The sequence below is a fragment of the Engystomops pustulosus genome, chromosome 5, assembly GCF_040894005.1.
Source record: "Engystomops pustulosus chromosome 5, aEngPut4.maternal, whole genome shotgun sequence".
NCBI lineage: Eukaryota > Metazoa > Chordata > Amphibia > Anura > Leptodactylidae > Engystomops > Engystomops pustulosus.
Genome location: NC_092415.1, coordinates 203629908 through 203650660, shown reverse-complemented (window position 1 = coordinate 203650660; position 20753 = coordinate 203629908). Strand labels below are relative to the sequence as shown.

At 43.6% G+C, this 20753-nt stretch overlaps 1 protein-coding gene across 4 annotated transcripts in view; it reads left to right on the top strand.

The window, feature by feature from the left end:
* The first annotated feature begins 256 nt into the window (after positions 1 to 256).
* ETV1 (ETS variant transcription factor 1) overlaps positions 257 to 20753 on the top strand; it is a 53550-nt gene continuing 33053 nt past the window's right edge. The window contains exons 1-5 of one of the 4 annotated variants that reach the window (XM_072154385.1): positions 257 to 416; positions 888 to 1009; positions 2783 to 2870; positions 3257 to 3304; positions 13385 to 13438. In XM_072154385.1, the coding sequence (XP_072010486.1) occupies positions 965 to 1009; positions 2783 to 2870; positions 3257 to 3304; positions 13385 to 13438 (235 nt within the window). In that variant the 5' untranslated portion in view covers positions 257 to 416; positions 888 to 964. Of the gene's footprint in view, positions 417 to 722; positions 805 to 887; positions 1010 to 2782; positions 2871 to 3256; positions 3305 to 3447; positions 3833 to 6795; positions 6845 to 13384; positions 13439 to 20753 lie in introns of those variants that run through there. The other 3 variants (XM_072154386.1, XM_072154387.1, XM_072154388.1) reach the window with 3 other exon arrangements.

Genomic DNA, 20753 nt, shown 5'->3' with positions numbered 1-20753 from the left:
CTGTCTTTAGGGGCTTGTTTTTAGGAAGTTAATAGAAGTGGAGTAAAAACAAAAGCATTTCCGAATTTCACTGAGAGGGTGAGGAAAGGTCAGAGTGACAGATCCCCTGGGGGGCTAGAGGAGGGGGGGCAGCAGGGGCCATTGTTTTCCTTATCAGGGGGGTGGGAGGGAGAGAGAGAGGGAAAAGCTTGATTGACAGTCAGAAATCTGATCCTGTGAAAGAGACAGAGAGCAAATGGGAGGGAGAGATCGCTCGGTAGTTTGGATAGGAGGCCCCTGGAGGAGAAGCAGAGGAAAAACCACACAATCCAGCTCTGTCAGTGGAGCTTGCAGCCTGCACAGGGGGAAGTGCTGGGGAAATCATTCATGCTTTTCATTAAATTTGCAAGGAGTTTGCTACAAGCTGTGGCCATCAGGTGGGTCTTTTTGCACCAACTTTGTCTTTCCTGCATGCGATGCTCCAACCTGAAGGAGTCCAGAGGCAAGAAGAGCAGCATGAAGCCTCCTCTGACTCCCTGCAAACCCTGCACATCGCCATTACTAGTTGTGCACACGTTTGCAAATCAGTGATTCCCACTTGCAGCCCTTGGGGAGGGAGGCAGAGAGGAGGGGGAGGGGAGGTGTGCCCAGTGCCCACTACCTATGCCCACCATAGCCAGGTTGTATATAATTCTATGTGCCCTGTTGTTGTTGATTTCCCTTCTTCTTCTTCTTCTTCTCCCCCCTCCTCCAGCTGAAGCCACAGCCTCCCATGCAAATGCAGCTCAGTGCTGAGGAGGGATTTTATGAATGGGACTGTTGAAGGTTAATTAGCTATGCAAATGCAAGACTCTCATTCATGATTTTTTTTTTCTTTTCTTGCTAAAGCCATCTTGTTTCCCTTGCAGCTCAGATCCTGAGGAAATCACAAGATAAATGCAGACACTTTGTGACTTAAGAGTGGTGTAAATATAATCTCCCAAGGATGGATGGATTTTATGACCAGCAAGTGCCTTACATGGTTCCCAATGTGAGTGGCTTCAATGCACATGTTACTCTACAACTTTAGAAACTTCTTGCACTTCCTCCACTTTCCCTTTTTTATCCTTTTTTTAGTGACTTTGTACTTTTATATGTTCTCATCGGTTTCCTATGTGGCTACTTCATACCTGTTACTAATATTATCTATAATAAGACCCTCTGCATTTCTTTGCTATATTTCATAGATTAACACCCTCCGTACAATAGTGGTCAAGATTTAATGTAACAAAAAAGGGCATCAGTTATGAACAATAATGTCCTACCAGCAAGGGTTAATATATGTGACTGTTCCTAAATTGCTAAATCCGCCATAGGAAGTGTGTAGGAAGTAATGTATCCTAATATATAGCCCTGTGATTGAGTGTTGCAAAAGTCTATCTAAGGGGTTAATACGGTGCAACATTGTTGCACTTTTTAGAATTGTGAATACAGGGCTATAAAAGTCACAAAAATTGGTAAATACTGAGTATTATACATCGTTATACTTGTTAAAGTGTAAAAGTGTCCCTATAGTTATGTTTATATGTCACAAAGTAAGAGTATCCCCATAGTCATATTTATATGTCACCGTGTAAAAGTGTCCCCATGTTACAGAGGTTAATACAATGTAAAAGTGTCCCTATAGTTATGTTTATATGTCACAGTGTGAGTGTCCCCATAGTCCCCTATATACATGTTACAGAGGTTAATACAATGTAATAGTGACCCCATAGTCCTCTATATACATGCTACAGAGGTTAATACAATGCAAAAATGTCCCTATAGTGATCTGTATACATGTTACAGTGTAAAAGTGTCCCTATAGTTATGTTTATATGTCACAGTGTGAGTGTCCCCATAGTCATCTATATACATGTTACAGAGGTTAATACAATGTAAGCGTGTCCCCATAGTGATCTGTATACATGTTACAATGTTACAGAGGTTAATATAGTGTAACAGTACTCCACTGCTTATATTAATGGACACAATATTCCAAAAGTCACAACCAGAGGTTACTAAAGTTTTCCAGTGTCACGATATTTCCCTGTGTAGATGTTACAATATTGTAGAAACCACAATAGAAGGGTTATATGGCGTAACAGTGTTGTATCGTTTATATTAATGGATACAGTGTTGCAAAATCATAACCTGAAGGCAATAAAATACAATATTCCTCTGTATAGATGTGACAATGTTACAAGGAAACCTAGTGAGACAGTATTGTACTGCTTATTATAAAGGATACAATGTTGCAAAAGTCCCAACCAGAGGTCAGTACAGTGTTCCAGTATCACAATATGTATTGGTGTAGATATTACAGTAGTGTAGAAGTCAGTATATAAGGTTATTTTAGTGCAACAGACTTGTTTATATTAGTGGATACAATGTTGCAAAAGTTACAATAAGAGGGCAATGCAGTATAATATGTGTATTTATGTGACACAAAAGCCTCAATACAATGTTCCAGCATCACAATATTTCTCTGTATTGATGTGAGAGTGTTACAAAAGCCTCAATACAATGTTCCAGCATCACAATATTTCTCTGTATTGATGTCAAAGTGTTGCAAAAGCTTCAGTACAATGTTCCAGCATCACAATATTTCTGATCCCGGTGTAGCAGTAGCCCCCAGCAGGCTTCCCTCTGTATAGTAGGAGTCTATAATGTGGTTATTTGTGTCCCTATAGCTCGCTGAGTGTTTTAGCTGCTGCTTCTTCTTCTTCTTCACGCTGCTTTGAGCTGACTTGGTCTCAGACTCTCTGATTCTTGCTGTTTTTAGAATCAAAGTGGGACAATCTGCCATGAGAGAAGCACGAATAGCAGGAAAAGAAAGTTTTTAAATAGAGACCTGGCTCATGACTCAGAAGGTGAGAGCGCGGAGATGTGTGCAAAGCTTTGGGTTGGATTGTGTATATATATATATAGTCATTAATGGACTCTTCATGGCCCATTACATTGAATGTAACTTGACATTGTCGCTCTGTTATTGACTATTACATGATATCTGCTTGTGTGTAACCTGGGCTCGTCATGGTGCTTAGCCTCTATCCCTCGCATCACGTATCTATCTATTCCATGTATTACCAGTCACAGCCTGATCTACATCCATCATCCAACGGGATCAATATAGATTGTAACGCAGACCCTATAACTTCACCATAAAGCAACACAATGACCCGAAATGTTGAAATCTCTATAAATAATATGGGAAACGTATTGGATTGAAATGCAACTCTTGAACTTTTCTCTACAGAGCTCTTCCAAGATCTGAGCCAGTTGCAAGAGACGTGGCTTGCAGAAGGTAAGAAAAAAATAAAAAATAAAAACCCAAAATGCATGTAAACCCCCCCAGATCATGGATGGAGGGAGAGGAGGGAGTCTTGAACTTGCTGTCTTAATGTTCAGCCCAATTAATTGAGCTTTAAAAGAGCCACCTCATGTGTCATGCATACATTAGAGAGACTGATGAGTTTGTCTTTGGGGACTCAGGGGCTGCTCTACCCAGTGTCATCACAAATTACCAGGAGAAATTGCTTCCAGCTCACAATCACATCTGCTTTTGGCAAGAACTAATGCAGCAAGACTTGGAAGTTGGGAGCCTGTGTTCAGGTTTTTAATTGCAATTGATCAGGTTTATATCAGTGCACCTCCAGAGACTGTATACAGGGCTCGCTCTTGTCTTCTGAGCAGCACACATGACTCTTTGGTGTTCTGGAAGAGCAGCTTTCTGATGGCACAAATTGGTATCTCTGAGTTTAGGAGGACGGGATGCTTCAAGAATTGAGTGCCAGTGTCTTCTTCCCCCCTTGCGCACAGCATAGGACCCTAGGTGTGTATGGATGGGTTATGGGAAGCAGAATGTTACCTTGTATTTTACATATTTATATACAATTTTATACTTTTGTTATTGAATTTAATTGTCTATTTTATTTTTATTTTGTATTCTGTATTTTTATACTTTTTTTTTTGTTCCATTATTTCAGTTCCTAGACGTAAATTATCTCATGATTTATACTGCATATTACTATTATACTGGACTCTATAAATGGAACTTTATTCTAACTCCTGACTCTAATCAGTTTATTTTATCTTTATTTTATCTTTTTTGTTGCTTGGTATTTACATTGTCGTTTATCAGTTCTCATCATTAGGGATTTTACACACATTTTTGCTTTGGTAGTGTTATGCTTTATACTTTATGCTTTATGTTGTGTATTATACGAGAATAAGTCAACAGTCAACTGGTCCTTTTAGTTTGATAGTTGCTTTTTATTCTTTTTCTTGTTAAAGTTTTTAAAATTTTTTTTAGCAATTTCGTTATTTTCCTTATTAATTTGGCTACATTTTATTAAAAAATGACTCCTCCTCTAGAATATAAAATCTACTTGGAATAAATACTTGAAAAAATATTGATACTTATGTAGATGCAGTGTAACAACAATCGGGTGTCTCCTGTGTTAGAAGTAAAATCTTATGTATGTAAGTTTTTTCCTTTGCTATATATGAGTCACGCTTGTCCCATTATCAGATGATCTCCCTTAGTACGGGACGACTTGTCGAGCAGATGATTCAGAATTGGACTGTGAAGCGCCAGGTGTAGACGTTACCTGTTGGGACAAGTTTTTTTTCCTTTATTACAGACCTCGTGAATGTTTGTGTGTCTCGGAGGCTTTAGCTTTTCTATATCATTATTTTTATTACCTCTTGATGTGCTATTGTAACAATCCCTGCACCATACCTGGATATTATGTATCAGTTGATTTAGAATTCGGATAGTTCTACATGTAATAATCCCTGCATCATACCTGGATATTATGTATCAGTTGATTTAGAATTCGGATAGTTCTACATGTAACAATCCCTGCATCATACCTGGATATTATGTATCAGTTGATTTAGAATTCGGATAGTTCTACATGTAACAATCCCTGCATCATACCTGGATATTATGTATCAGTTGATTTAGAATTCGGAGAGTTCTACATGTAACAATCCCTGCATCACACCTGGATATTATGTATCAGTTGATTTAGAATTCGAATAGTTCTACATGTAACAATCCCTGCACCATACCTGGATATTATGTATCGGTTGATTTAGAATTCGGATAGTTCTACATGTAACAATCCCTGCACCATACCTGGATATTATGTATCAGTTGATTTAGAATTCGGATAGTTCTACATGTAACAATCCCTGCACCATACCTGGATATTATGTATCAGTTGATTTAGAATTCGGATAGTACTACATGTAACAATCCCTGCATCATACCTGGATATTATGTATCAGTTGATTTAGAATTCGGATAGTTCTACATGTAGTAATCTCTGCATCATACCTGGATATTATGTATCGGTTGATTTAGAATTTGGATAGTACTACACATGATGTGTATCGTTTTATGTTTTTTGCTGTTTTTGACCTTTTAGGCTAAACATTTGAGTTGCTCTTTTATTTATGTATTTAGATTTCCACTATGTTCTAAGGAAGAACAGATAACTTGTAGCATAGCTTGTACCATCTGGGTCCATAAAATTAGTAGTAGTGTGGACCTATGGCTCAGATAGGTCATCTCCATACATTGGCTCTGAAGGGTCAGTAGGACACCTTAAAGTTGCCCTATAATAAGATATGGGTGCCATGCCCAGTATTAAGTCAACAAGCTCAGTCATTGTTCGTATCCCCGTGCAGATACGTCTTTTATCGACCCTTCGTATCCTACGTAGAGTTAAACCTCTCTAATGTCATTAGGCTTCCACTCTCCGATACGGGAATATGATACATCCATATCCTGGTTAACCCATCCCCTGCCTTATAGATAGAGAAAAACATCTTAGGATTCCCATAGCTCAGATTTTTGCTTTAGATATCAAATTATCTGTTCATTTTTATACATTTCCATTGGATTCTCATGTGCACCAAAAACTTCCAAAATATCCACATAGGGTTATAGTGTATCTATAGTGTATCTATATTTAGTAATGACTTGCCTTTGTTCCTTTTTATTTTTTTAATACGTTATGAAAAAGTATCCCCAAAAGTTTCCAAAAAAATATTTGTGGTCAGTGAGAAATCGGCAATGGGGTTATTGATCACAAATCTGCATAGGATCCACAAATCAGTTCTCGTCTACGTAGGTTGTCCACTAGTACGGGTAGGGGGATTGACTTGGACTTGACTTGCCCCCCCCCCCCCCCGTATGGCCACTAAGTTTTTATAAAACCTTGTCATAAGGTAGAAGCGAGATAACAAAAATTTAACGTGACGGATTGACTCCAGGGTTTGCGGAGTTCGTGGTAAGTTTTCTCTTAGGGGCAAAAATATTTGTACCCCCTTGAGTATTGATCAACGTCTATAGTAATTATTGTTACCCCCCCCCCCCCCCCCGTTGAAGATATTATTAGGGTACAACTAAAACAGGAGCTAAAACAACGACAAAAAGTTTTTTAAATAGTTTTTAATAGTTTTAGTTTATTTGGAGTTTGAAAAAATTAAAAAATGTTGACCAATTCCTACCCGGCAGATTTGCCGTAATATTTGGGCTTCTAGTAATCCATGGACGAGGTGCAGAAATAACCAGATACATAAAATTCTTCAAAAATTGTCTATGGATTCATCATCCGGCATCTTGGGTTTCCCCAAGTCTGAGTCACGATGAGGGAGCGATGAAGATGAAGCCTCTTGAAGCTTCGTTCATCGTTGACGTAGATTATTTTTGGGTTGATTGTCGATGGATATTTATCAGCCAGTTGAGTCTTTGTGTTTTTTGTTTTGTTTGTATGTTTTCAGCTCATGGTTTACAGTAGACGAGAGATCTACAAGGTGTACAATGAGTCGGGTAAGTGGACAGTGGTCTACCACCTATGGTTCTTCAGCCGGTAAAGCTGGAGAGTCAGAATTAGGTTGCACGTGCGGTTTTTGATGTCGTTTTTGGCCACAATCGGGGCTTGGATTCTACAGGATTAAGAAATAAGGAAGGACTTAAATTTCTTCTTCCTGTCGGATCTATTTTTGGTTACAGTTCAAGAACAAGTTTCAAAAAGTGCTTTAAAAACTTTGCGTTTGTATCAAGCCTTGGGGCATATTCACACGCGGCAGATGTCTTCTGTCATTGAATATCCAACTCATACATCTAAATTAAGTTGTATCTTATATCTGTTCATGCAAATATTTGGGGAAAGTCTTGGACATTTTTGTAACTATACCCTTAGGGGGTCCTGACTGCCGGTCTATGGTGACCGGAATTTCCCAATCTTGTTATAGAATAGTAAGATTGATACTTCTGCCTGACCGGAGGCGTGTTGGGTGTCTCACTCATGCAGGTTTGTTACATTAGATCATTTGTTAGGTATTGTGGCTTGTATATATATATTGGTGACGGAACTTTCCTATGATAACGTCTATGGTTTGTAAAGCGATACGGAATTTGATGGCGCTAAATAAATAAGGATTATTATTATTATAACGTAACGTGCGGACCAATAGCGGAGGTCTCTGGCGTCTACCTCGTGCTTTCATGTCCCCACAATGGTGGTAACCATTCATAACCAGAATACCATGCGGCCCATCTAGACCTTCTATTACATTACCGTTTTCTTAGTTTTTTTGTATCTTATTTTATATATGTATTTTTTGTGGAATATGTATCTAATTGTAACAAAATGTATCTGTATATTAAGTATAATACATTAGGAGTTTATTCCCCCCTGTGCCATGATACTACTGACCACCTACCTCTATAGTAAGGGGAAATTAAAGTTTGACTAATATTAGTCAAATATGTTAGATATTTATTTTCCGATCTGGGTCAATTTTATGCAAGCGACTAAGTGCAGGTGGCCGTAAACCTAAATCTGGCCAAACACATTAGAATAGATGAACACTGTAGTGGGCCAACCATCTTCTATGTATGGATGAATACACTGTAGCGGGCCAACCATCTTCTATGTATGGATGAATACACTGTAGCGGGCCAACCATCTTCTATGTATGGATAAATACACTGTAGTGGGCCAACCATCTTCTATGTATGGATGAATACACTGTAGCGGGCCAACCATCTTCTATGTATGGATGAATACACTGTAGCGGGCCAACCATCTTCTATGTATGGATGAATACACTGTAGCGGGCCAACCATCTTCTATGTATGGAGGTGTCCGGAAGAGAAAGAACAACCAAGTGGAGGAATAATGTGGGTCGATCTCTGACAACTAAGATTGGGCATGTTGAAATCCTTCAGCCCCATCTCTCCCCAGGTCCTGACGGCCGACTTACACATAACTTGGTTGTCCATGTCCACGAAAGCGGCCAAATTTCCTAACGCTCTCTACTATGTATAAACCCAACATTACTAACTGTATTTAAAGGGAGTTACCCAATGCGGCCATTCCCTTTAAAAGAGAAGGAAGTCAAAGGAATCATTAGTCTCGACTAATCTTCTAGAATTATCCTCTAAACAACACAATGGAATCTTCTCTTACATAGTTAGAAGAAGCTACTGCTCCCTGTTATCAGCCGCTTCAGACTGATTAAATCTTCTACCGATAGCTGGCGGTGCACTCCAGGATTGCTACTTGACCCCAGATATACCCTAACACTATCAAAACTTTGGCTTTCTCTATTCAAAGTGGGGTTTACCCAATGTGGACATCCCCTTTAAGAAGTTAAAGTAGTATTAAGTTTCTGATAATCTTCTAGAATCTTCTAGAATTGGGCATTAAGCAACAAGACCTTTTCTTCTAACCCAAAGATAGCTTACACGGTAGATATTTAAAGGGGATGACTCCATGCGGACATCTTCTGTATAGTTAAAGGCACTTAGTCTTGGATGATCTTCTAGATTTGGGTACTGAAGACCTGTTCATCTTTTTGCTTGCATTATCCTCTGACCCAATGATAACTTACACTGTCTTTGTTTAAGGGGGTTGCCCAATGTAGACATCCCCTTTAAATTTAAGATTCAACATTTTTGAATTTTTTTAAAATAAACATTTGTCCAATTGTTGAAACAATCTTCTAGCTGTGGGATGTGTTCTCTAGTAACTCTATTGTGTTGTCTCTGTTATCTGATGAATAATTAGAAGCTACTGCTCCCTGTTATCAGCCCTTTACCATAGTTCATAGACTACAAGTGAACCCCCCAGGATCACTGTGATCCTATGATAACTCCATGAGTTTTCCGGGTGCCGCGGGGTCCCGGTTGGCCGTGTGGTGGGCGCACATGGCGGAGGGGGGACTTCTGCCTGTGTTTTTGTGAATGGAGGCAGATCTCCAGTCCTTGCTGCTTGTCTCATTCACTGGCAGAGAGAGTGACTCATACATCTTCTGTCTTCTCTGGCTGCAGGTCATTGTTACAGTGGAAGGAGCTGCTTTAATTAAAACCTTAACCCCTTCCTGGCCGCTTCCCTTTCTTGCTGGAGTTTTGGGTTTTTTAAGGGGCTGGAACAAGAGTGTAAAATACATTTTTTCCCCCCCAAGATGTCTCGTACTGAAAATCCCTGTTCTCTCGTCTCTTTGATTGTGTTGATTTTGGTGGAAAGCGTGACATCTTGGGGGTGGGTTGGAGCTGGCACGTCGATGTTAATCCAGCTCCCATCTCCACCTCCGCACCCGCTAATAATAAAGCGAAAACAGGCTTCCGATTCTATCTCCAAATAGCTATTAGCAGAGGATAATGTGAGCGTATGATGGAGAGGGGACTGTGCTGAGGATGCAGGTACCCCAGGGGCTGCGCTTACCTTCATTGACGTGAAAGGGGTGTAATGGGTTAATAGTCACGTTAACCTTTGTTACATCTGTATCCTTAGGTTGTTACATTGTATCCAGCGATTGATACTTTTAGAATCTTGTTGTTTAACCCTTGGTGACCAACAGTGAGTGAAGCCTGTGCGCAGTATAGTGGAGGCACCTGTGTCGGAGGCTGCTTTGGTGGTGTTTAGAGGCAAAGGTTAACCCTTTCTATTCCTGCTTACCTCGAAAGGAAATCTATTAACAAACTTCATGGTCATAAAATCATTAATGGGAGGGATAGAAAGAGTTCTCCGCACAATAGAAGGGGGTCCTAGGTTATAGACCCCTTTCTCACTTACACTGGCAAATAATATCTCGTTTAACCCTTCATGGTCAGCAGCGTTGGAGCTGGTACATGTTGTATGCTGCTTTGGTAGTGCTTGGAGACATCATTTCCATTGTTAACTATTTGCATTCCCATTTATTTTACTAAACAAACTTGGAGAAGTGAAAATCTTTTGGGTGGGAATCAGTCTAGTTATTTGCACAATACAAGGGGGGGTCTTGGGTCTCCTTATCAGATTCTGGTGGTCTGCCTGCATCCTATACTGTAGTCTTCCCTTTTTTGGGGGACAGCTTTATGGAGGTGATGTGGCTGCAGTACAGATTGATCATCATTTGCTGTACTAAATGCTGCATTTCCGACTTTGGCTCGGTATAAGAGCAACACCTGCTTAAAGGGGGTTCCCGGATCTCAGGCCTATGTCTGATAAGGGGTTTGATAAGGTATGGATGGTTGAGTTTTTATTTATCTGGTCCTCAGCCCTCAGTAATAAGCGTTGCTAGAGAGAGCCTGGCAGCCGCTTATCTCTGTTCAGTGCTTGGCTGGTGGAGATGATTGGGTGTAGTACTAGGAGAATTGGGGGGTCTTTGCCACATTGTATCTCGTGTATTATTGATGGAAGACCCTCTGAGTCGCTGCTGAGCCAAACCTACATCCCCATAGAATCCTAATGTCCCATTCACTACAACCATGAGATTCCCGCAGCCCTAATCTACTCCTCACAAAGTAACCATATAGTCACCTCTGACACAGAGGGGAGAGGAGAGAACATGTGGGGTGTAATGTCCCTTTAAGCTTCCCATAGAGAGGGGTTAATGGCTCTTCCGCTTTCTTCCTCCTTATTGTGATTGATGGCTCTGTAATCCGAGGATGATGGAGCTGAGAGCATTTGGCAGCATTAACTCCGTTTGTGCCATGGACCTACTAATGACTTGTTTGCATTGCTCCGATCTGTCAGTCACAGGCTCAGTGGCATTTCCCAAAAAACCTTCTGGATTAAAGATTCAGGGGAAACATTGTCCAACTTTACCACCTCCCCAAAATATAGTGCAAGGAACTTTCTTTTTCTTTCTTTCTGTCTATCTGTCTTTCTTTCTCTTTCTCGCTCTTTCTTTCTTTCTTTCTTTCTTTCTTTCTTTCTTTCTTTCTTTCTTTCTTTCTTTCTTTCTTTCTTTCTTTCTTTCTTTCTTTCTTTCTCTCTCTCTCTCTTTCTTTCTTTCTTTCTTTCTCGCTCTCTTTCTTTCTTTCTTTCTCGCTCTCTTTCTTTCTTTCTTTCTCGCTCTCTTTCTTTCTTTCTTTCTCTCTCTTTCTTTCTTTCTCGCTCTCTTTCTTTCTTTCTTTCTCGCTCTCTTTCTTTCTTTCTTTCTTTCTTTCTTTCTTTCTCGCTCTCTTTCTTTCTTTCTTTCTTTCTTTCTCGCTCTCTTTCTTTCTTTCTTTCTTTCTCGCTCTCTTTCTTTCTTTCTTTCTTTCTCGCTCTCTTTCTTTCTTTCTTTCTCGCTCTCTTTCTTTCTTTCTCTCTCTTTCTTTCTTTCTCGCTCTCTTTCTTTCTTTCTTTCTCGCTCTCTTTCTTTCTTTCTTTCTCGCTCTCTTTCTTTCTTTCTTTCTTTCTTTCTTTCTTTCTCTCTCGCTCTCTTTCTTTCTTTCTTTCTTTCTTTCTCGCTCTCTTTCTTTCTTTCTTTCTCGCTCTCTTTCTTTCTTTCTTTCTTTCTTTCTTTCTTTCTTTCTTTCTTTCTCACTCTCTTTCTCGCTTTCTTTCTCGCTTTCTTTCTTTCTCGCTCTCTTTCTTTCTTTCTTTCTTTCTCGCTCTCTTTCTTTCTTTCTTTCTTTCTTTCTTTCTCACTCTCTTTCTCGCTTTCTTTCTCGCTTTCTTTCTTTCTCGCTCTCTTTCTTTCTTTCTTTCTTTCTTTCTCGCTCTCTTTCTTTCTTTCTTTCTTTCTTTCTTTCTTTCTTTCTTTCTCGCTCTCTTTCTTTCTTTCTTTTCATCTACTCTTCTCTTTCCTCTCCACCTCCATCATTCTTTCTCTATCTTTTTCCATTCTCTTTACCCTTCTATCTTCCCTTTCGCACACTTTACCCCCCATCTTTTGGCCAGTCTCTACTCTGACCCCTCTTCTCCCTCTCTTATTCTACTGATGTTTCTACTCTTTACTGTCTCTGTATTTCTTTCCTACTCCTCTCTTTGGCCTCTCTTTTGTATTTTCCGTTGCTTGCATCCCCATCCTTCTCCCTCACTTTTCTTCTCTTTCTGCCCTCTTTTCTTTCTGTCCCCCTCTATAGTGTCTCTCTCATCCCTCCTTTTTACCCCTCTTTTTCCTATGTATTGCCCCTTCCCTGCTCTCTACCACAACCCTCTCCCCCTCTTGCTTCGTTCTTTCTCCTCCACATTTCCTCCCTCTCTCTCTCGCTCTTTTTTCCTTCCCTTTCTTCTTCTATCTTCTTCTCTCCCAGTGTCTATCTCTCTCCATGTTGGAACCAGCTGTAGCTCCTTCCTATCTACCCCAATCCACATTCTCTCTTTCTATCTATCTCTACCACATCCCCTCTTCCCCTCTGATGACAGTCAGTTTGTTACTGTATCTTTTCCTGTAGACTTTCTAGAAGTTTCTGGATCTCCTGGTAGTGCGTGTGTGGTGCGGTCTCCATCTGATGCCTCCATGGTGACATCTCATAGAGCTTGAAGCACAAACATTAGTAGCGTTAACGAGCGACACAATGACCCTTTATTTTACTGCCTAAATATACAGCGATTCTATCCGACAAAGCACAATGGCCTCCTATACACAGACCCACAATCAGACGATTCACCAGCGCCCGGGGCCTGTACATGGAGGTTACACTGCAGGGAAGAGTAAATGTCTGTGTGGGATGTTCTAGAGGAATCAGGTAAAAGGACAATTATTCAGTCCTATAACACAATGTAAGCATCGGACATGAGATGTGTCATAAACCAAAGTCATCCACATACCCTTCAATATTTGATAATGTTACAGGGAATAGGAAGAGTTTCCCCTTCACTCGCATTAAAGGGGGGTTCTGCTGTCACGGCTGGGGGGCCAGGGGCCCTGGTTCTCTGTGCTTTATATTATCTCTTATACATTGTAGATATTTGGGGTGGTTATTACATGTTGTGAATATTCAATCTATCTATCTCCTATCTATCTCTCTATCTGTCTCATATCTATCTCATATCTATCTCATATCTATCTCATATCTATCTCATATCTATCTCATATCTATCTATCTTATCTAGATCTATCAGTGTACTATATATCATAGTAATTTTACTTTCTTCCTTCTTTGCAGCTCAAGTGCCGGACAACGATGAGCAGTTTGTTCCAGACTACCAGGCTGATAACTGTGAGTAGTAGCTGCCTCCATTACTCTGCTATTATGAGTTTATCCTATAGAACAAACCTGCAGAATATTCTGTACAATCCACTGGCATAAACCTGGGTATAATGGAGGTCGGGGTTTTAGCTGTGGCTAATGGGTCACTATGTGCCTATGACCAGACGCAGCAGAGATGATATCTGTGTGAATGTACCTATAGGCGCTGTAGTGTTACACACGAATATACTGTACAGGTAATATCTGTGAGCCGTAGCAGGGAGTGATGGGGCAGAGGGCACCCAGCCATCGCCATTCATAAACTGAAGGCTTAAGGAGATTACATGGTTAATCGTATTATTACACTCCTTATATCTTTGTTACTAAAAATAGAAAGAGGAGAAGATGCCCTATAACAAATGTCAGCATGCCCCCGGCCGCTTGCCCCTCTCCTTCCTTCACGGCCGCCTGCCCAGCTCCTGCTCCCGGACGCCTGCCCCTCTCCTTCCCCACGGCCACCTGCCCCCTGGCCGCCTGCCCCTCTCTTCCCCACCCCCCACCCGGCCCTCTGCCCCTCTCCTTCCCGGCCGCCTGCCCCTCTCCTGCCCCCGGCTGCCTGTCCAGCTCCTGCCCCCCGGCCGCCTGCTCCTTTCCTGTCTCCCGGCCGACTGCCCAGCTCCTGCCCCCCGGCCGCTTGCCCCTCTCCTTCCTTCCCGGCCGACTGCCCAGCTCCTGCCCCCCGGCCGCTTGCCCCTCTCCTTCCTTCCCGGCCGCCTGCCCAGCTCCTGCTCCCGGACGCCTGCCCCTCTCCTTCCCCACGGCCACCTGCCCCCTGGCCGCCTGCCCCTCTCTTCCCCACCCCCCACCAGGCCCTCTGCCCCTCTCCTTCCCGGCTGCCTGTCCAGCTCCTGCCCCCCGGCCGCCTGCTCCTTTCCTGTCTCCCGGCCGACTGCCTAGCTCCTGCCCCCCGGCCGCTTGCCCCTCTCCTTCCTTCCCGGCCGACTGCCCAGCTCCTGCCCCCCGGCCGCTTGCCCCTCTCCTTCCTTCCCGGCCGCCTGCCCAGCTCCTGCTCCCGGACGCCTGCCCCTCTCCTTCCCCACGGCCACCTGCCCCCTGGCCGCCTGCCCCTCTCTTCCCCACCCCCCACCAGGCCCTCTGCCCCTCTCCTTCCCGGCTGCCTGTCCAGCTCCTGCCCCCCGGCCGCCTGCTCCTTTCCTGCCCCCCGGCCGCCTGCTCCCCTGGCCGCCTGCCCGGCTCATGCCCCCACCACCTGCCCGACTCATGCCCCCACCACCTGCCCGACTCATGCCCCCACCACCTGCCCGACTCATGCCCCCCGCCTCCTGCCCACCTTGTGCCCCCCCCACCTCCTGTCCAGCTCTTGCTCCTGCCCAGACCATGCCCCCCACCTCCTGCATCTTTGTGCAGTAGATGTGGTCTGTGAAGCCTGTAAACGATGGTCCCTGTGCCTGATGGAGCCTATGGCTGCTGATGTTGTCCAAGTGACACTTTGGGGTCTTACTCCTTGGTGTCTCTCCGTATCTCCTGCTCAGCTCATGCCCCCCACCACATGCCAGGCTCATGCCCCCCACCACCTGCCCGGCTCATGCCCCCCACCACCTGCCCGGCTCATGCCCCCCGCTTCTTGCCAGGCTCATGCCCTCCACCTCCTTCCCACCTTGTGCCCCCCACCTTCTGCTTCTGTGTGCAGTAGATGTGGTCTGTAAAGCCTGTGGCTGATGATGTTCTCCAAGTGACACTTTGGGGTCTTACTCCTTGGTGTCCCTCGTATCTCCTGGTCACTGACCGTAGACTACAATACATAAAGGTCACTGCAGTTCACTGGTGCAGAGTTCCTTGAAGGATTCTTGAAGGATATTTTTCCTTGCAGCCTGAGTGATGATTTTATGGCCGGGTTTTGTGGTTTTGCTTTATATTCGCATTAATCTTCAATGCGCCGCTATGAATTACTCTAATGACTTCAATTGTCATGCAACCTGAACAAAGTCCTTGTGGTTCCTGAGTATGTAGCAGAGCTGAGCTGGTTAGAGGTAGCAGAGCTGAGCTGGTTAGAGGTAGCAGAGCTGAGCTGGTTAGAGGCAGCAGAGCTGAGCTGGTTAGAGGCAGCAGAGCTGAGCTGGTTAGAGGTAGCAGAGCTGAGATGGTTAGAGGTAGCAGAGCTGAGATGGTTAGAGGTAGCAGAGCTGAGATGGTTAGAGGTAGCAGAGCTGAGATGGTTAGAGGTAGCAGAGCTGAGATGGTTAGAGGTAGCAGAGCTGAGATGGTTAGAGGTAGCAGAGCTGAGATGGTTAGAGGTAGCAGAGCTGAGATGGTTAGAGGTAGCAGAGCTGAGATGGTTAGAGGTAGCAGAGCTGAGATGGTTAGAGGCAGCAGAGCTGAGCTGGTCAGCCACATGCTGTAGAGCTAGATAGCTGCAGCAGGGGGGGTCTGGTCAGGTCTGATGCAGCAGAGGGGGTCTGGTGGGATGCCGCAGAGGGGGTCTGGTGGGATGCCGCAGAGGGGGTCTGGTGGGAGGCAGCAGAGGGGGTCTGGTGGGAGGCAGCAGAGGGGGTCTGGTGGGAGGCAGCAGAGGGGGTCTGGTGGGATGCCACAGAGGGGGTCTGGTGGGAGGCAGCAGAGGGGGTCTGGTGGGATGCAGCAGAGGGGGTCTGGTGGGATGCCGCAGAGGGGGTCTGGTGGGATGCCGCAGAGGGGGTCTGGTGGGAGGCAGAAGTGGGGGTCTGGTGGGATGCAGCAGAGGGGGTCTGGTGGGAGGCAGCAGAGGGGGTCAGCAGAGGCGTGTTTTTTCCTTATCCCATTTTGAAAAACTTTGCATATTTTCCCGGGTCTGATGCAGCAGAGCTAAGTTTTCAATCAGACTGAGCTCCCAGTACAGACATAGCAGAGCTGAGGTTGTCCTATGATCCACCTAAAGATGCAGGTTAAACATCACTGTATTTTTTAATCAATATTGTAAATGAAATGAGCAGCTGGACATAAAATCCTTACAGAACGCACAGATCCGACTACTACAGCAATGGACAGAGACCTGGCAAACCCTTCCAGGACCCAGGTCCCTTCCCCTCCCTGGACATGAGGTCTAGATAATGGAGTTTTCTTATTACACCAATCCTCTGTTCTATTGATGCTGAATGTATTGGTGTCAGTTTTATACTGTATCCCAGGTGTTCTACTTATGCACCAGGAGGCTCAGGATGAACAATCTTGAGTAATCTTCCTCTCACGATCGGAGAGTGTTGTGGTGAATGGACTTGTGATCTCGGTGACATCTTGAGGGTGTTGCCCTCTGCGAGTGCTAATAGAGTTTGCTTTATTCATGTCAAACACGGCTCTGCTGTGCGCTGTCTTTACTCTGCGCAATGTTAATATTTGTGGAGACAGTTAACGTTTGCTTGTGCTGCTTTGTGTACACTCGGAGATCTGGATCCACTATTAAAGGGGAAGTCCATTACTTACAGGCATAGATGGATACAATGTATCCATCACCTACTGTATACAGTAAGTGCACAGAGCATATTTATTGTGTACTGGAGAGAGAAAGAAACTTCCAGATCCTGCGTCTCTATTAAACCCCCAAACCCCCGGTGACATCATCAATGGGAAATCCTAGAAAAGAGAATTCCATATAAAGAAAAATATTCAATAACAAGTAAATAAATAAATAAACATGAATCTATGTTGATCACTGTGATCGCTGTGGTTGATCATTGGGGGGAGAGTTGCTCTCTGCAGGGTCCTAGTGACCTCCATATTATTGCACTTACAATGATGTGAAATGTAGAAGACTCCTAACAACGGAGGGGAATCTGATAAACTGCAGGAAAGAAATGAGCAAATCACAAGTTATGGAAACATTATCACATCCTCGCAGGTTGTAACCTCCTATAGGCTATAGGGAGCGGGTGTCACTGCCGATCCTGTGCATGAATATGCAGATGTATTCACCATGCACCTTACATTGACAGCACGGAGGTGCGTTACATGCAACTTCCTGGTGTGAATAAATACAAATTTACTTAAGAAACTGTTAAAGTATAAAAGAGCATCAGCCTCAAAACTTCTCTTACTACAAAGATTCCTTATAGATATTCTACTCTCAGAACAAGTGAACAGTCAACAATTATTACAATTCTTGTGATTTTAAGTATAACAATAAAATACAAGGTGATAAGTCCTGTAAATAGCAAACTGTGTAACTAACAAGTGCAGAGAGGAATATAACGACTATAATACTGCCCCCTATGTACAAGAATATAACTACTATAATACTGCCCCCTATGTACAAGAATATAGCTACTATAATACTGCTCCCTATGTACAAGAATATAACTACTATAATACTGCCCCCTATGTACAAGAATATAACTACTATAATACTGCTCCCCTATGTACATTATTATAACTACTATAATACTGCGCCCTATGTACAGGAATATAGCTACTATAATACTGCCCCCTATGTACAAGAATATAACTACTATAATACTGCCCCCTATGTACAGGAATATAACTAATATAATACTGCCCCCTATGTACAAGAATATAACTACTATAATACTGCCCCCTATGTACAAGAATATAACTACTATAATACTGTCCCCTATGTACAAGAATATAACTACTATAATACTGCCCCCTATGTACAAGAATATAACTACTATAATACTGCCCCCTATGTACAGGAATATAACTACTATAATACTGCCCCCTATGTACAAGAATATAACTACTATAATACTGCCCCCTATGTACAAGAATATAACTACTATAATACTGCCCCCTATGTACAAGAATATAACTACTATAATACTGCCCCCTATGTACAAGAATATAACTACTATAATACTGCCCCCTATGTACAAGAATATAACTACTATAATACTGCCCCCTATGTACAAGAATATAACTACTATAATACTGCCCCCTATGTACAAGAATATTACTACTATAATACTGCCCCCTATGTACAGGAATACAACTACTATAATACTGCTCCCTATGTACAGGAATATAGCTACTATAATACTGCCCCCTATGTACAGGAATATAACTACTATAATACTGCCCCCTATGTACAAGAATATAACTACTATAATACTGCCCCCTATGTACAGGAATATTACTACTATAATACTGCCCCCTATGTACAGGAATACAACTACTATAATACTGCTCCCTATGTACAGGAATATAGCTACTATAATACTGCCCCCTATGTACAAGAATATAACTACTATAATACTGCCCCCTATGTACAAGAATATAACTACTATAATACTGCCCCCTATGTACAAGAATATATCTACTATAATACTGCTCCCTATGTACAGGAATATAACTACTATAATACTGCCCTGCTAGTAGGGCTCAGTGTTCGCACTTGGTTGCGGTATTACTACTATTCTTCTGTAATCCTATTGTTTGTATTGATACATTCTTTTAATGAGTGGGTTGAATTGGGAATTTATTACAAAATATTTTGGGAGGGGATGATCTTCTTCTTCTTCTACTTTCTAACCTCCTCCTTGTATTTTATTATGAGGTGTCATCTGGTAACCCTTCTTCTCCATTACATAAAGGATCCTCTATCTGTTACATGAAGGAGTCGGGATCCTATAAAATAATTGTTCTGTTTATTGCGCACTTGTGCTCCTAAAATTTTCCATTCCTGACTGTGAATCTGGTTTCCTGGGGTTGGAGCGTGTAAGATTTCAGAGTGTGCGGCGGCTCCTGGCAGGGCTCGCGCTGTCACTTGTTGGCAGATTATACATAGAACATGGATATATGTGTAATTCATCCGCCTTATCATGTGTCAGAGCCCATTAACACTGCCCATATACTATCCTCAGAGTGGCACCAGCCGTATCTCACATCTCACCCGCCTCTAATTTATGGTCCGAATCGGCTGGGACTGGGGGCTTTACTATGTGGCGGTGTAAATAATTTATGTAGTTTGGCGCTTGTAGGATAAACTATATGACTGATGGCTGCAGCATAGATTACTGAGTTTACAAAAAAATTCTATATTTTTATGAAAACAGTGGCTGTGATTTTTTTTTTTTTTTAACTTTTTTTGTTTTTTAATTTCTTTCGGTTCATCACTCAACATTTTTTTCGCTCTTTTCTGAGCGCCTGCTCTCTTGCTGGCTTGCCCTCACTCACGCTCTCGCTTTTGACAGAACCTGCTCACCCTTTTTCTTGCTCCCCTGCCCTCACTAGCTCTCTTTCTCCTTCTCACGCTCTCTTGCTCCCCTGCCCTCCCTTGTACTCTCTGCCTTGCTCTCTTGCCCTCGCTTGCTCTCTTGCTCCCCTGCCCTCCCTTGTACTCTCTGCCTTGCTCTCTTGCCCTTGCTTGCTCTCTTGCTCTCTTGCCCTTGCTTGCTCTCTTGCTCTCCTGCCATTGCTTGCTCTCTTGCTCTCCTGCCATTGCTTGCTCTTTCTTGCTCTCCTGTCCTCGCTTGCTCTTTCTTGCTCTCCTGCCCTCACTTGCTCTTTCTTGCTCTCCTGCCCTCGCTTGCTCTTTCTTGCTCTCCTGCCCTCGCTTGCTCTTTCTTGCTCTCCTGCCCTCGCTTGCTCTTTCTTGCTCTCCTGCCCTCGCTTGCTCTTTCTTGCTCTCCTGCCCTCACTTGCTCTTTCTTGCTCTCCTGCCCTCACTTGCTCTTTCTTGCTCTCCTGCCCTCGCTTGCTCTTTCTTGCTCTCCTGCCCTCGCTTGCTCTTTCTTGCTCTCCTGCCCTCGCTTGCTCTTTCTTGCTCTCCTGCCCTCACTTGCTCTTTCTTGCTCTCCTGCCCTCACTTGCTCTTTCTTGCTCTCCTGCCCTCGCTTGCTCTCCTGCCCTCGCTTGCTCTTTCTTGCTCTCCTGCCCTCGCTTGCTCTTTCTTGCTCTCCTGCCCTCGCTTGCTCTTTCTTGCTCTCCTGCCCTCGCTTGCTCTTTCTTGCTCTCCTGCCCTCGCTCGCTCTTTCTTGCTCTCCTGCCCTCGCTCGCTCTTTCTTGCTCTCCTGCCCTCGCTCGCTCTTTCTTGCTCTCCTGCCCTCGCTCGCTCTTTCTTGCTCTCCTGCCCTCGCTCGCTCTTTCTTGCTCTCCTGCCCTCGCTCGCTCTTTCTTGCTCTCCTGCCCTCGCTCGCTCTTTCTTGCTCTCCTGCCCTCGCTCGCTCTTTCTTGCTCTCCGGCCCTCGCTCGCTCTTTCTTGCTCTCCGGCCCTCGCTCGCTCTTTCTTGCTCTCCTGCCCTCGCTCGCTCTTTCTTGCTCTCCTGCCCTCGCTCGCTCTTTCTTGCTCTCCTGCCCTCGCTCGCTCTTTCTTGCTCTCCTGCCCTCGCTCGCTCTT